General features: G+C 41.8%; 1 protein-coding gene across 1 annotated transcript in view; it reads left to right on the top strand.

Moving 5' to 3' along the window:
• Positions 1-17810, top strand: part of CFAP61 (cilia and flagella associated protein 61) — a 253590-nt gene that overhangs the window by 184615 nt on the left and 51165 nt on the right. The window contains exons 22-25 of the mRNA XM_045528893.1: positions 1983-2275; positions 9398-9725; positions 11428-11519; positions 17484-17689. Of these exons, the coding sequence (XP_045384849.1) occupies positions 1983-2275; positions 9398-9725; positions 11428-11519; positions 17484-17689 (919 nt within the window). The remainder of the gene's footprint in view (positions 1-1982; positions 2276-9397; positions 9726-11427; positions 11520-17483; positions 17690-17810) is intronic.

Genomic DNA, 17810 nt, shown 5'->3' on the forward strand with positions numbered 1-17810 from the left:
CTCAGGAGGGTGTCAGTCCCAGGGGGAAACACACGTGGTGCAGACCTGAACCCTACCACAACTTGAAGCCAGATCAGCTGACAGTAGCCCGCCCAGAGAGGTGTGAGCTGACGAACAACAGTTTTGGGGCGGCTTGTTATGCAGCATTATTACAGCAACAGCTGACTGTTATGATAACCAAAGTCTCATGTTTTTGTTAGGGAATTTTGTTTCAAATTAAACTTAAAGATAGCCAAGACTGTTTAAAAGTTAGAATACCTATAAAAAATTTCAGAATTAGAGGTTTTATAAAAACCTTTTGAATTGAAAACCATCATACTCTCGAGCTGCCTGCAGTCTGTGGGTAGCCCATGCCAGATGCCACAGCTCTCCAAACCCAGCATGCTGCATGCCCGGTCCTCCCCAGACCTGTAACAAAAAAGCCCCGCTCACATAGAGTTGCTAACAGGGGACATAAAGGAGACTGGAGAAATACTACACTCCGAGTTGTGTGGAGCCTAAACACTTCAATTCATTCAACTGGAAATAAATATTGTTTTGGCATGCATATTTTAAAAGGGCAGGAGACCTCAAACCTTTGACAGTTTTAGGCTCAAGTGTTGCCTTTCCTGGCAGGCTCACTCTTTGCTGTGCCAGACAGCCAAGATTCATTTTTCGCAGCAGGTGGGAGCCTCAATAATTTAAGCAAAATGTTGCCTCTTTCAGCCAAGGAAAATGCAGCTTACTGAGGAACGTTGCATTAGAGCATCCAAATAGAGAGAAAATCATAGCCACAAAATTGGAGCATCCCAGCATGGGCAGGAAGGGAGAACCCACTCTCTCACTTCATTGCCCTTTTGGCTTCCATAGTTGAAGAGCGGGGAGGATGAGAGAATGTCCCAGATGTTGTTAATGCAGAGAAGCTATCTGAAAGTTATTCTAGTTTATTTTCCCTAAGTAAATAAGACAAGCCATCACACCTCCTTTCAATTGTGGATTGGAATCTATTTTGGCATAATTTCTTCAACCAAATTGAATTAATATACTTGCCCATTTATTTTGCCTTGTAAAATTCCTTTTCATACCATTTCATAAACAGGAGACAAATAGAGAGATTTAATGAAATATACGTGTTGTGGTAAAATTGTTGCATCTCACCTTAAAAGTGAGTCTGTAGCAGTTTTTCTTTGGGAAAAGGTAAAAATGTCAACTCAATGTCAAAAATAGCATACGCTATCACTTGTCTATAGTGTCATTGATCTTAAAACTTACAAAATAGTAGAATAGCATATATATTCATGATTACTTCTGTAGCATTTTTGAGAATTGTAAACAAATGGCATAGACGGTTACCATCAAAATGTTCTTAAACAAAGGAAGTCTTTCAAGATTATTTTGTGATTTTATATTTGCTGACCAAAATATATCTCTCTGGTTAGGTCTTGACACATTAAATTCTAAATTAGAATTTGAATCTTTATAAAATAATCTGGTGAAAAGCACAATGCTCTAGTCTTTAGTTCTCAATAAAGGAAAAATTTCCTTGAAACCAATTCAGTTCAACATTTAAGTATTAAAATATCAGTAACATTATACGCATGAATATTTTTTACCATTTTCCTTCCCTCTCTTAGAAAGAACTAGTATATATTGCAAACTTTAGTAATTGTATTTCCTTAATAAGTGTAGCAAATAGGGAACAAAACAAGATAAAAGGTTTTATTCTAGACAGTTTCATTCAGCATAATTTCAACTTTCAAATTATAGGAACATAAATGAGTGTCCTACTTCTGCATTAAAAGTACTTGACTACTTTGTGGGATGTTTTGTGCCAATTCTTTACTAAATTATCTTGGTCACCGTTGCTAGGTAACACCAGTGGCTTCCTGCAGCTGAAAAACGAGAGGGTTATAGGGAGCAATTCAGCATTATTAGCATTTGACTAATAAGGTTTATTTTTATTTTTTTGACTGTATATCTTAGCATTTTCTCTCCTTTCCCAGGGAATGTCATTGTCTATGGGAATACAATTGATACTTACACCACCGTGGAAACGCTCTTAAACATTGGCGTGAAGGGTTCCTGCATCTTCCTCGTGCGGCCCCCACCTGCCTCCACCGTCACCTGCATCAACAACTACTCGGTGGAGAGCGTGGTGACGGATGCGCTCAAAGCAGCCAGGGTGACCATTTACCAAGATGCGATCTTGGCCCAGTGGAACGATGGCCAGAACCCAGACCCCATTCACAGCGCCAGCTTCACCACACCCACCCAGCCTTTCCGACTTCAGTGCTCTGTAAGTCAGTCCCCACGAGATCACTCACCAGCTAGGGAGAGCGGTCATCTCCCAGGGATTTGGGGGTCTGAAAGATTGTGGGCAGTGACTTTATTATTATTATGATTTTGAGACAGTCTTGCTCTGTTGTCCCGGATAGAGTGCAGTGGTGTCATCATGGCTCACTGCAACCTCAAACTCCTGGGTTCAAGGGATCCTCCTGCCTCAGTCTCCAGAGTAGCTGGGACTACCAGCTCGAGCCATGATTCCCGGCTAATTTTTCTATTTGTAGTAGAGATGGGGTCTTGCTCTTGCTCAGGCTGGTTTCAAACTCCTGAGCTCAAGCGATCCTCCTGCCTCGGCCTCCCAGAGCTCTAGGATTACAGGCATGAGCCCATTGCGCCTGGCCTGGGCAGTGAATTTATAGTCACAGATACTGAGCTTTGTGTTCTAACTGTTCAGATTATCTCTTTTTTTTTTTTTTTTTTTTGAGACAGAGTCTCACTCTCTTGCCCGGGCTAGAGTGCCGTGGCGTCAGCCTAGCTCACAGCAACCTCAAACTCCTGGGTTCAAGGGATCCTCCGGCCTTAGCCTCCTGGGTAGCTGGAACTACAGGCATGCACCACCATACCCGGCTAATTTTTTTCTATTTTTAGTTATTTGGCTAATTTCTTTCTATTTTTAGTAGAGACAGGGTCTCGCTCTTGCTCAGGCTGGTCTCAAACTCCTGAGCTCAAGCTATCCTCCTGCCTCGGCCTCCCAGAGTGCTAGGATTACAGGCGTGAGCCACCGTGCCTGGCCCAGACTATCTCTTATTGAGTAACAAGCCATCCCAAACTTAGTGGCATAAAGCAACGATGATCTCTTATTATCTATCCTGGTCTGGAGGTCTGACTGGTTTCAACTGGGCAGTTCTTACTCAAGGTCTCTCAGACGGTTGAAGTCAGACAGTGGATGGGGCTGGAATCATCTAGAAAGCATGTTCACTCACGTCTGGCTGTTGGTGCTGGATCAACATAGTTGAGATTTTGGCCAGAACACTTATAAGTGGCTCCTTCGTGGGGCTGGGCTTCTTCATGGCATGGTGGCTTGGTTCTAAGGGCAGGTTGAGAGACAAAAACAGAGGTGGGGGCACTGGGTCACCCTGTATGACCTAGATGTCATCAAGTAAAGAGGGGGTCATCCTGGATCAGGGTGGGCCTTAAATACAATGGCTGGTATTGGAGAGAGATTTGATGACACAGAGGAGACACACGAGGAGGAAGGTCATGTGACGATGGAGGCAGAGATTGGAGTGATGGCAGCTACAAGTCATGGAATGGCAAGAATTGCCAGCAACCACCAGAGCTAGGAAGAGGCAAGGAAGGATTCTTCTCTAGAGCCTCTGGATGGAGCGTGGTCCTGACAGTACCTTAATTTCAGACCACTAGTCTCCAGAACTGTGACAGAATAAACTTAGTTGTTTTGAACTACCCACTTGTGGTACTTTGTTACAGCAGCCCTAGGAAACTAAAGTAGATGGTATCCCAAGTGTATGTACTTGCTGAAACTACAATGTTTATAACTGGAATGACACATTATACACTAGATTTTTATTTGACTCCTTTTACTCAGCATAGTGTGGCATGGTGTATCGTGTTTTTAATTTGTATTTCCCTGATGATTAATGACGTTAGATGTCTTTTCATGTGCTTATTGGCCATTGGTATATATCTTTCTATTATGTGTCTGAGCTATTATAAATATTAATATATTTTTAAATTTTTGTTTTGCAGTTGATCACTACTAGTTTATAACATGCAATTGATTTCATATGTAAACATCGTTACCTGAAACTTTGCTAAATTCACTTATTAGTTCTGGTAATGATCTGGAGATTCCACAGAGTTCCATGTATGAATAGTTCATTCCTTTTTAGAGCTGAGTAGTATTCCATTGTATGGATGTACCAATATTTATTTATTTGCCTGCTGTGCACATTCTTATATACATCCTTGCATAGATATATATTAATATTTTTGTTTCTCTTAACTATAAACCTAAAGAATAGCTAGGTCACACAGTAGGTAGATGTTTACCTTTTTAAGAAGTTGCCATATTGCTCTCTACCATTTTACATTTCCACCAGCAATATATGAGAGTTTCAGTTGCTCCACAGTCTTGTCAACACTTGGTATTGTCAGTCTTTATTTTAGCCATTCTCATGAGTGTGCCATGGTGTATCACTGTGTTTTTAATTGGTGCTTTCCTGATGATTAATGATGTTGGGCATCTTTTCATATGTTTATTGACCATTCATATGTCTCCTTCTATGATATGTCTGAGCTATTATAAATGTATTTTTTAAATGTTTTCCAATTGATCACTGCTAGTTTACAAAATGCAATTTATTTTGTACATAAACATTGTAACCTGAAACTTTGCTAAATTCACTTATTAGTTGTGGTAGTTGATTTCTAGATGCATAAACATCATGCAAATAGAGGTAGTTTTACTTCTTCTTTTCTGATAGTTAGGCCTTTTATTTCAGATACTTCCTTTATTCCATTGGCTAGGACCTCCAGTGAAATGTTGAATAAAAGAAGGGAAAATAGACTTATTGTCTTGTTCCATATCCCAGGAGAGAACTTTCAGGTTTTCACTATTAAATATGAGGGAAGTTGACTGTGAGTTTTTCTTTGGTGCCTTGTCTTAGACTGAAGAAGTAACCTTTCATTACTAGTTTCTTCAAAGGTTTTATCTTGAATGACTATCGAATTTTATCGAATGAATGTTCCCTATCTCTTAAAAACGTCAAATTCTTTTCACTCTAATTCTTTAATACAGTGAATTACATTGATTTATTTTTCAAAATGTTCAGCCATTAAATTTCTGAAATAAACCCTAGTTTCTGATTCAAGTGGCAAATACAGGGGAAAAAAGAACTCTAGTTAGTCATGTCGTGTTATCCTTCTGTATATTGTTTAATTTTATTTGCTGATACATTTTAAAATTTTTTGCAAAACTATTTTGCAGTTATATTCATGAGGGATATTGATCTATAATTTTCAGTTTTTGTAATATACTTGTAAGGTTTTGGCATTTGGGCTGTGCTTGCCTCATAAACAAATCTAAGCAATGTCCCCTCCTTCTTTATTTTCTGAAAATGTATGTATCAGATTGGTATTATTTCTTCCTTGAATGTTTAATAGAATTAACCAGTAGAAACAGCCTGAGGTTTATATTATAGAAAGAGTTTGATAACAAATTCAATTTTTTTACTAGATATAAAGCTATTCAAATTTTCTGCTTCTTATGTCAATTTTACCAAGTTGTATTTTTTTATTTTATTTTTTTCTTCTTTTTTTTTAGTAGAGACAGGGTCTCACTCTTGCTCAGGCTGGTCTTGAACTCCTGACCTAAGCAATCCTCCTGCCTTGGCCTCCCAGAGTGCTAAGAGTAGAGGCATGAGCCACCACACCTGGCCTTAATTGTTTTTATAGAGACAGGGTCTTGCTCTGTTGCCCAGGCTGGAGTGCAGTGGCACAATCGTAGCTCATTGCAACCTCAAACTCCTGGGCTCAAGTGATCCTCCTTCCTCAGCCTCCTGAGTAGCTGAGATTACTGGCAAGTGCCACCATGCCTGGATAATTTTTTAAGTTTTTGTGGAGACAAGGTCTTGCTATATTGCCCAGGCTGGTCTTAAACTTGTGCCATCAAGTGATCCTCCTGTCTCAGCCTCCCAGAGTGCTAGGATTACAGGCATGAGCCACCACGCCCGGCCCCTGCTACAGTTTTTGATACTGTTCCCTGGGGCTTTAAGACTCTGTTCATTGGTTTCAATCTCTTTTTTCTCTTTCTCACTGTTCTTCAAATTGGACACTTTCTATTGCTATAACTTCAAGTTCACTGACTCTTTCTCCTATCATCTCTATTTTTCTATTAATATTAGAGCATAAAGTAACTACAGCTTACCTTCTTTAAACATCCTCTAAAATTAAGGGAAATTACCCCCATGCTGGTTATTGCTCAAAGTTTTTATTGCAATATACAATCTAGCTGCTTTAAACACTAATCAGAATCCTTCAAGTAGCTGTTCTTGTATTTTGACCAGAGTTGGTAGTTATTATCAGTGGGAGAATTAGTCTCCGGGGGTTCTACCACCATACCAGAAGCAAAACTCTCTTGAAATTGGTGTTTTGACCCCACCTCAAGTCCTCACCACATCCTGGCTGTTAATAGTGCCTTCCAGAAGGTGGTCCAGCCTCCAACGAGATTAGACACTAGTTACACCAGCTTTCAAGGCAAAGTCTTTCCCATTTTGTTGGTGTTCTCTCTCCAATTAGATTATAAGCTCCATGTTTATTTTTCTCACCAAGATATTCTTGGGGCCTTGCACAGTGCCTGGCACAAGAAGTATTTGTCTGAATGCATAAATGAATGAGGTTTGTCAGATGTCTGACTCCCACCTTTCTCCCCAGCTAACCAGGGAGTTTTGCTCTCCTTAATAAGAATTACCAATATAAGTGGTCTTGAAATATTTACTCAGAACATCAATGTGGCCAGGCATTTCCACTTCATATTTTTACCCAATATGTAATACTCAATTGGCATTACAGAAGCACATGGGTTGTATTTGAGAGGTCTGTAACTTAGAATAGGTATTCCTATTAACAATGTTAGATTTGCTTATTCAGTTTTCAGTCTTGTCCACAGACATCTGTGAAGTCCCTAGTGTAGCCAAAATCGTAAATTCCTACACCAAAACACTATAAACAAATATTACTGCAATACTAGTAATCTTTAAAACCTAGGGAAATAAGAACTAGTATATTTAATGTAACACTTAACAAAAACTAGGCTTAATTAGAAAAAGAAGGCTGGGCACAGTGGCTCACATCTGTATTCCCACCACTTTGGGAGGCTGAGGTGGGAGGATTGCTTGAGACCAGGAGGTCAAAACCAGCCTGAGCAACATAGCAAGACCTCATCTCTACAAAAAAATAAGAGAAATTAGCTGGGCATAGTGCTGCACACCTGCAGCCCTAGGTACTTGGGAGGCTGAGGCAGGAGGATCACCTGAGCCCAGGAGTTTGAGGCTCCAGTGAGCTATGATGGTGTTACTATACTCCAACCTGGGCAACAGAGTGAGACCCTGTCTCAAAAAATAAAAATAAATAAGAAAAGGAAAACTGGGTAGGTAGAAGAACTTTTGTAGGAATGCTGAAGGAAACTTCTAAACATTTTCAAGGGCTCAAGAGGTTGATGAGACCAATTTATGTATTATTTATATTAAAATTACATGGCTTTCTATATTTTTATATGAGTAGGAAATCTTTTTTATATAGATGGGAAAGGAGAGAGGGAGAGAAAAAAGGAGCATAGGGAGTCAGAAAGATTCAGAATCAGAGAGAGACTCAGAGAAATGTATTTTCCTGTGATCACAGGGTAAGAGTTATAAGACAGAAAAAATTTTAAAGAGACTTAAAAGATGGAAGCTGCCTGGTTGAGAATAACTAGGACGGGATTAGATAAGTGAGTGCATAGACACAGGGGAAGGGTGAAGATCATGTTGGCTCCCTGAGGGAGAATGAAGGACAGCACAGATGATGGATCTGAGTCCAGCTGTCCAATAGAACCTTCTGTGATGATGGAAATGGGCTATATCTGCACTGTCCAACATGGCAGCCACTAGCCACCTGTAGCTATTGAGCACTTGAAATGGAGGAGGAACCAACTTTTTAATTTTATTCAATTTAAATTAATTTAGATTTAAGTTGACATAGGCATGCATGACTAGTGTCTACCGTAGGATTGGACGGCTCCCTGCACCATTCATGGGTGTGGGGCAGGGATACGGAAGGGAGCAGGGTGCCGCTGGCCCAGCACAGCTGATACTTGTACAGAACGGAAGGAGTGAGGCATGTGAAGGAAGTGGGGAGGTGGCCGTCAGTATGGTTAGCACCCATGTCTTGTGTTCATTTTTTAGCATGCTTTTAATAAGATGGCAAGCTATATTTAGGTAAAGATAAGAATAATTGAACTTCTTTCAATTACTCCAACAACCACCAATGACTTAAAAATAACTAACCTGGACTGCTTTAATGACTTTCAACATCAGTATGGAAGAAAATACCCAGATGAACATGAGAAAGCATTAAATTTGGGCAGAGAATGGAAGGGGCATACAGACAATTTCTAAGGAGCATGCAGAGGGGTTTGTGGCCTATGGCATGGTGCCTGGCATATGGTCGGTACACCATAAATATTCCTTGAATGACTGTCTGCCATGGCAGGGCAGGAAGCAACAAGGCAGGAGCCCAGCCCTGGTAGATACAGAGGCTGAGGGGACTCTCATCCTCTCTGGGGCACCCTGCAGGGACAAACTGGGTTTCAAAAGCCAGGGAGGGAGGTTCTAAAAACTCAAGACTAGATGAGGTAACCCCAAGAAGGAACCTAGAGAGACCTAAGTTCAGACACAGGAAGAGGAGGATGGAAAGACGCTGAGCTAGAGCTATTCAAAATGTAGGAGAAAGCTGGGTGCGGTGGCTCATGCTGGTAATCCTAACACTTTGGGAGGCCAAGGCAGGAGGATTGCTTGAGGCCAGGAGTTTGAGACTAGGCTGAGCCACATGATGAGGCCCTGTCTTTACAGAAAAAATTTTAAAACTTAGCTGGGCATGGTGGTGCATGCCATAATCCCGGCTACTTGGGACACTGAAGCAGGAGGATTGCTTGAGCCCAAGAGTTTGAGGCTACAGCAAGCTATGATGATGACACTACACTCTAACCCCAGCAACAGACCAAGACCCTGTCTCAAAATTAATTAATTAATTAATTAATTAATAATAAAAATAAAATGTAGGAGAATGTGGTGAGGGTCAGGTCTTCATAAAAGGGGAAAAAGTCTTATTGTTGTGGTAGATATTTCATCACTTGGCATCCTTCTCTCCACTGGATGTCTAAATTGAATGATAAAAAAAGAATGACATTTGGTGATCTTAATTATTCTTCATACCCAAGACAACCTGTCTCACATGTGCACACATACATACAACATTATGACAAACTTTTAGTAGATTTTTGATAATAAAATCCCTGGAGACTGTTTACATTCTTGGGAAGAGTGATAACTGAGTAATGATGTGACTGTTCACTTTGTAGACGTTCTTCAGCTTCTATGAGAAGAATGTGGATTATGAAACCTTTAAAGCATTGAATGATGCATGTCTTGTCTATGACGGTCGACTCGTGATTGATACCAGCTTCCACACCAACGATATAGCCATCAGAGCTGCTGGCTCCCTCACCAAATTCTCCAATAAATATTACGCAAATGAGTGGACTCACAGCAACTTCAATTCCAAAGAAGTTGGCTTTCAGCTGGCAGCAGCTATGCTCAATCTTTTTGATCCGACCCTTGAGCCTGTGACTGAGCCACCTGCTGATCTTGACCGGCTCATCCCCATGTACAAGGGTGCCAAGATCCAAGGTGTGTAAAAGGCTGCCTTCTTCCCCTGGATGGAGCCACAGGTTGGGTCTGCACCAGCATTCAGACCAGCCCTCTGTGTTTCTCTTGGGCTTGGTGAGGAAGCGCCTCAGTCCCTCAGCGTGTTGTCCACAGAGATAATGGAGGGGTCTGTCTCATTTTTTAAATGTTTATTATGAACCTGGAATTATTATTATTATGGTCCTTTTCATTTTGAGCATTTCTTACGGACCACATCCTAACTGTGGTCCCCATAAAGCAGTCTAGGGAATGACAGTAACTTTCCTGAAGTCTCATTGCTGATGAGTGGTCGTTTACCCTGACATCGTACCCAAAACTTACTTCCTTACTGTAAGTTCAGAGGTAAGGAGACCCTTCCAGGCAGCTGAGGCCTTAGTGTCCTATCTGGATGGATAAGTGCACCCATTTTGCAGTTGTAAATCAGTCCACTTTAACCTGCTAAGCCTTGTTGACCCCTAAGGAGATGATTTCCTAAGTAGCGCAGGGTTCCATCATGTTTAGGGGTAAGAGATACCTTTGAAAATGGTGCCTTTGAATGCTGTGGACCTTCTACCAGACAAACACACATATTTACAAAATCATATGTTCACTTCCAGGAGGTTTGGAGACGAACCCCTAAAGCCACACATAGACCCTAAGGGTATCCACGGACCCTAATCCAATCAACAGAACATCAGACTAAAGAAACAAAAGCCCCCACATTCTAGTCCTTGTCTTTCTCTTCCTAACTAGTTGGCCTCAGCAAGATCCTGCTCTGCTTCCTGCTCTGGGCGAGACCTTAGGAAAAGTGGTGGCCGCGGGCAAGCAAGAGCAGGAAGGGGCGTCAGAAACCAGAGCTGGAGCAAGCCGACTTCAGGGACAAGTGAAAAATATTAAGAATTTGATAATATGGCCGGGTGCGGTGGCTCACGCCTGTAATCCTAGCCCTCTGGGAGGCTGAGGCGGGTGGATCGCTCAAGGTTAGGAGTTTGAGACCAGCCTGAGCGAGACCTCGTTTCTACTAAAAATAGAAATAAAGATTATCTGGACAACTAAAAATATATATAGAAAAAATTAGCCAGGCATGGTGGTGCATGCCTGTAGTCCCAGCTACTCGGGAGGCTGAGGCAGTAGGATCGCTTAAGCCCGGGAGTTTGAGGTTGCTGTGAGCTAGGCTGACGCCATGGCACTCACTCTAGCCCGGGCAACAAAGTGAGACTCTGTCTCGAAAAAAAAAAAAAAAGAATTTGATAATAATCATTTCTAAAGCTGAAAAGACCTCTGTTGATTTTCCTTATTAAGTTCAATTTTTTAATATTTTGGCTACATATTAGAGAAGTGTTGAGGAATGGGAATGACAGTGCAACATTTTAGGCTTTTGAAGGTCTTGATCTGGTTTGCCCAGGAATAGGTTAGGGTGCCAGAAACTATGGATAATCATAGGATATACACAGGGTCAGCTTGGCACATCGTGGAGCATTGGTGACTATATTAAGAGGTATCATGTTGCACTCACATTGCTTTGATTAAATAAAGCTCAACCACCCCAGGGAGTTCCTTGCTATTACCAGAACTCTAGTGGGAAAGTCTGAGGAACCTACATTGCTGTAGGCATCTCCATTTGTCCTGTGGTGAAAATATAAGCTCTGTTTCCTACCTCATTAACAATTAATTTCAAATGTGAAATCCTTGCCATCTCCTCTAGGAGGCATCCTTCCTGGGTCTTACCATTACCTGCATATTGCCAAGCCTGCCATCCCATCTCCCTTGGAGGTACTAATGGCACAGCCTAATTTCGTAAGTATTATTTCTGAATTTCATTTTGTTTTCAAATATAAAACTTTATTTATAGGAGGTTGAAATTCTTTACTCAGAGCCTGTTGAACATTAAGCTGGTATGTTTTGAGATAACCTGGGATGCATCCATAGATTACTGAAATATCCACTTCCATGGCAATGGAGCAAGTGGATTGCTTAGCATCTGGAGGGGCCATCCAAACCCCACTGTTTCCCTTCCTGCCCTGAATTACACCTGAAGGGCCATCCAGGAAAAGCAGGAGGTGTGGGAGTGGGACCTCCCTGTGTTAAAGGTAACCATAAACAACACACGTGGTGGGTCAGTTGGAGAGCTCCTCTACTAAGATTCTCTGGCACGTGGTCCCAGATTGGGGTTCGTTGTCAGCAGGGGTTTCCTTTCTGAGTTGTCACATCTGATTTGTAGTCAGTGAGGCAGACACTGGAAGTTGTTTACTTAACTTCTATTTCCATTTTCTTCTCCCAGATATTTTTGAGGGCTAACAATATGACCAACTTAAAATAAACACATGTCCCTGATTTTCTTGAGGATAGGGTCAGCCGTCTGGCAGGTTCTTGCCAATGAGATACAAGTGGAAGCTTTTGGAAAATTCCTTAAAAGGTGGCAGACTGAAAATGGGACAGGCCATGAGCCCCTCACCCTTTGCCCTTCAGGAAGTCTGAATCCCACCTCTTCCATTGCTTTCCTGGGGCCTTGAACAGGTTATGCACCTTCTCTGTATTTCTGGGACTATGAGGGAGGATATATAAATAAATGCTGCCTGGAGCAACACAGGTAGCCAGTCAATGGTGAAGGTTGTTGTTTTAATCATAATTCCAGATAAATAATGAAACCTGGTTCTTCCAGGAAAAGGATAGATGCTATGTGTTTAAAACTTATTTCACTTAGCCTTTCCCAGATTCTTTTAGGTATCCTGTACACATGGTCCGATGCAAAATTTTCCTATAATAAATAAAACCATAGGGTCATAGCAAATGGTGTTCCAGTCTCTATTGGTGTGTAAAAAACACTTAGGGGCATAAAACGGCCATTTGATCCTGTGCACAGATTCCGTGGGTCAGGAATTCAGACAGGACACAGTGTGATCAGCTTGTCTCTGCCCCACAATATCCAGAGCCTTAGGTGGGACGACTAGAGGACAAGATCAATGGCCTCGGTCATCCGAGGGCTTGTTTACTCATAACCAAAGGCTTTTTACTCACCTGGGCCAGAATTACTCAAAGACAGGGAGTACTGACCAGAACCTCCCCACCTGCTCTGTCCGTGTGCCTGGGCTTCCTCACGGCATGGTGGCCTCAGAGTATCAGACTGTGTATGTGGTGGCTCAGGGCTCCTAGCACAAGTGTTCTCACTAGCACGTTGAAAGCAGCATTGCCTTTTGTGACCCAGCCTCCCAAGTCACACAGTGTCACTTCCCTCAGACTCTGTTGGAGCAGTCACAACCCCCCCAGGATTCAAGGGGACGGAGATAGAGAGTCCATCTCTCAATGGGAAGAGTGTCAAGGTCATTTTGCAAGAGAGTATGTGATGTGTAGGCTGGGGGTATTGTCGTGGCCATCTTTGGAAAATACAATTTGCCACCAATGAGGTGGGGCATGCGTGAACAGGATAGCGTTTATCCTGAGTGTTCAGAGGCTCAGCACTTTGGTCATCATAGATAAGGAACTTGAGTCCAGAATGTACAAGAGATAGAAAATGTTGGACTTGGTTTCAGGCAGAACCAGATTCTTCAAGGACACCGAGTGATTTCCTACACGCAGTGTCATTTATTTATGTACCGCTGACACTCCCTCTCTCTCTGAATAAAGTCAGAGGAGGAGCCAAGAGGGGTTTCCAGATAATGAGAGTCTGAATAAGAGCGCAACTTAAATAGATTCTTTGGCTGGTGCTATGACAGTGTTTGAACAGGACCCCTGACTTTAATTAACCATTTTGCCAGGTGGGCCTCCTTTTTAATTAGTACAGAAGATCTAAACAGATTTTTTTTTCCATTTTATTATCCAAGAAAAAAATGTAGGATGGCTCCATGGCAATCTTTTGGAGTTGGAATTAATTTGATTAAGTGAAATTTTTGCCAAAATGGTCAGGCCGTCACCTAAATATAGCCAGTTGATCAAGAATGGAGTCCATTGAACAACATTTCACTAGAGAAACCGAATTACTATTTTTACAATAAATGTAGTGCAGATGACTCTTATCAGACTTTTATAGTACTCACTAATTGGAATATTTAAGTAAGAGGATACTTTAGTAATTCACGAGCTCTTTGAGAAGTAACCTGACAAAAGGAAGAAAGGGGACCCCGAGTCGTCTACATAATAAACTAATTTACAGATTCCAGTCCACATGCTTTGTTGGCTTATACACCACAGAATAAAGAAATTTGTCACAACAAATTCTGCCTTGGATACCATTAAATTTAAAATTGTGTGTTCATCATGAGAGCTGGGAACTTGATTTCTTGAACACCAAGTCTGATTAATCCTGTGTCTTCCATTTGGCACGAATTTCAGAGCCATTTTCCAACCTTTGTCAAAATCATAAAGAAACTCAAAAGGATAATTGTATTCAGGAAAAAAAAACCGTATCAGAACCATTTACTCCATCAAAATCTTAAATTCAAGATCCAAATTTTCTAACAATTTACTTATATGCTTAAAGGAAGAAACTAGACACACCCCACCAAATGGGAAAGTGTGTGAAATGATTATAATCACCCCAGAATCCCCCGCTGGGTGGTAGGGCTGGGGGTGCCATGTGTCATCCTTTAGTGCAGACATTTTCTGTGAGGAGGGGCAGAAAGAGTTCTGGACCTCACTGGGTTTTCCTGATCTGTCAGTGACTGTGAATAGGAATGACCCAAGCTACGCGGGTATTTGTGTCTGAGAAACTCCTTTATAGGTGAATTGTCTTTCACTTCAGTGCAAAATATTTTTATGCATTCTAAGTTCCCAGAATAGCCCCTCTGTTTGTGCTGACATAGCGCCAAATCTCATTCAAATGGACAGGATTCCTTCCATAGTTAAGATCAGCCATAAGTACAACCTTACCTCTACTTTCTCTATAGTGTGCCTGCTTTCTGGACTCTTTAAGCCCTCGTAGCTGTAAATCACTATAGGATTATGATTATGCTGACAAAGACCCAAAGATTGTTGTTCAGTCTTTAAAAAATAAGAGCAAAAAAAAAAAAAAGGCAACAGATCCATGACAAGAAGTCATTGAAAACAGTGCTGATGATACCACACCTGTGGAGCAGGTTGACATTGAGGGTCACATGATGCCCAGACTCTCCCTCCTCTCAGCCAGCAACCTGCCAGGGCTCCTCGTGGCCTTGTCAAGTCACTACCAACTAAGTAACCATGGCCCTTGATCTTGAGGTGCTCACTCTTGGCCAAGTTCATGAAATCCAAAACAGCCCTCCCACACACAAAGAAGTCCTTGTAAGCTCAAGATGGGGTATTCAGTCAAACTCTTTACAAGGTCCAATTTTTGTTAACCACGTGGGTGGATTTCAAGGTGTGCCCCTTTCATGCTTGGGATCCCTTTTCTTAATCACTCAGCATAAAGAAACTGTAAAAAGTAGGAGGAGGCCTGGGGAAACCTGGCAGCTAAAACTATGCCAGAGGCCACCTTACTACCTCCTCAGACACTCACTCACCTGAGGTTTCCCACCTTTGTCACCAAACCATCCTTTACTGCAAAGGGAACACCTACCCCTGGGGGCAAAAGACCAAGCCCAAAGCTGCTGGCTTCAACTCAAATGGCCTTTCAAGTTTTGTACTTAATCTTAGAAATGCATGTATTGGCCAAATCCTTCACTGTCTATATAAGTATTTTAATTCTGAAATAGTGTTTAATATTCATGTGCCCCCACCCTGGGAGGTGGGAAGGTGGGATTCATTGCTTAGTCTGAGAAGTTAAGACTTGAGGAAACACACCTGAATGGACAAATCCCTTGGGGCATCTAGCACCAGAGAAATACTGTGGCAAGACCAGAGGGTGAACGGATCATCAGCAAAGGAGACCAGGCCACCTGCAACCAGAGTCTCAGGCCTGGCTTCCTCCCAACTCTTCTCCAGACAAGCCCCAGCCCTGCCACAAGCCACACGGACTCCTGCCTGTAACCTGCCTGCTTGCTTCCTTCCTCCCTCCCTCCCTCCCTCTCTCCCTTCCTTCCCTCCCTCTCTCCCTTCCTTCCCATGGCTCCTTCTGCTTTTTGTTTCATTTCTCTCTCTCTCTCTCTCTATTTGTTCATCAAAAGTCTAGTTCCTTGCCACAGCACAGCCAGAGTATTAAAAAAAAAATTTTCATCAATAGAAGTGATGGTCATTATTTAAAAATTAGAAACTACAGATAGTCAAAATGACCATAAGGATAAACAATAAAAATTACCCAGTCTCCCAACCACAGAAAATGACCATTAATGTTTTGTTAAAATGTTGACACAAAAATAAAATGGAATGGCACTGTGCATTTTTCTAAACTATTTCTGTACTATAAAATGTCCTGTGAACATATTTCCCTGTTATGAAATATATTTTAGGACTAATTTTTGTTGGATGCATTGCATTCCATTGTGGATGGATTATTGTTTTGTTAGATAATGTCTTAACTGAGTTTTGGGGTTTTTTTTTTTTGAACACTTTGCTGTGGATTTCCTCTCTGTATCCACCCATTTCTGTGGATGATGAACCTCTTGCCTTTCCCTTGAAGCACCATCCCCCAGCCCCTTTCCTAAACTGCATTTGTTCCTCGCCTGCCCCCAAATATCCAACTTCTCATACATTCCTGGGGTGGCCCAGAATTGCCCCCGTGTGCCTCCTGCATCTCACCTTGTGCCTTTACAGTTGGCTGAGTCCTCCTGGGGCTTTGCTGTGTGATACCCTAACACCCACCAGTTGCCTCTATTTATTTAAAAGTTAAACTGTGTGTCCTTGTTTAGACAAAATCCCCAGGCGATGTCTAGGACTAAGTAAATGTTTGAGATTAGTGCAGTAGTCCAGCTTGCCTTGATTTCTAAATGCCACCTTCAAGTTCAGAGTAAAAGTTTAAATCTATATGCACTCAGAAAAGATTTATTGAGCGTTACCGTGTGCTAAGTTCAGAGTCTAAGGGCAAAGGGAAGGTTCAGTCAGTACCAACAAAACCTATGTTTGTCCACGAGGCTTCCCGCTGCGGGAGCCAGTGGGGGGCGTGTCTCCAGTTGGTGGGTCGGTAGCCATCAGGGGCTGACACAGAAAACGTAGTCATGACATGGAATGATTTAATACAGCAGCATCTTTCCTTGTCATCTGGGTTCACATGGCAGTTTTAGCCAGTTTCTAAAGGGCTTAAAGTCATGAATCCACACCTTTAACAATTTACAAACTAAAAAGTCACCTGCACAATGTGTATATTTCCCATGGTCTTGAACTGTCTTCTTGGGAACAGACCTTTAGCAATAACTGGCCCTCCCCAAACCCTGCTATAAAGGATTTGCCTTTTGTTAGTTTCTTTTAAGTACTCTTTAACTGAAATTCTTTGTCAACACTTTTGACTAGGGTTTTTTTTCCCTCAAAATAGTGCTGTGAAAACTAAGAAATTTAGCAGTTTTAAAACACCTCAGAGAAGGGAATAAACCCAGTTCCACTTATTAGCTGTGTGAGGTATTGAGTAACGGAGGATTGGTTGTAACCTAGCAACTAATTTAGAGACCCCGAACAATGCAATCACAGTTTAAAATATCCTGAGGAACATTTAGTCATTAAGTCCAAGTATGTGGTTTCTGACACACTGTTATCTTCTGTTGAGTTCAGTCAATATCTATTACTGTTATTTGCAACAAGCGATAAGGTATAACATGTCTGTTCTATTTGAAAAATAAATTGCTATGATAAAGTTCCCAACGTCCAGAAATGTTTCTAATGTTGTTTTTCTGATCTATCTCCCCTCCTCCCCACCGCCAGGGTTTAGAAATAATAACAGGTAGTGCGAAAGATGGGACCTACTTCCGAATTCATATTAACGAGTATAGCATGGTGGAAACCATCACGTGCCTCTCTAAGGAGCCTTTTCCTGCCTCCAACTACATCTGCTTGTTTGGGCAGCACGAGCAACTCCTCAACAACCTGTGTGGTCGGTATAATGATGATCTGATCACAGACCTCTACAGGTAAGCTGGACACTGCATCTGACTATCAGGAAATATAAATATCTATAATGTCCCATGAATGAGGGATGGGTGTTCTGATGCACCAGAAAGAAAATCAGAAATCCCTGGGAGAAGCAGGAGT

This window comes from Lemur catta, chromosome 17, assembly GCF_020740605.2.
Source record: "Lemur catta isolate mLemCat1 chromosome 17, mLemCat1.pri, whole genome shotgun sequence".
In the NCBI taxonomy this organism is placed as follows: domain Eukaryota; kingdom Metazoa; phylum Chordata; class Mammalia; order Primates; family Lemuridae; genus Lemur; species Lemur catta.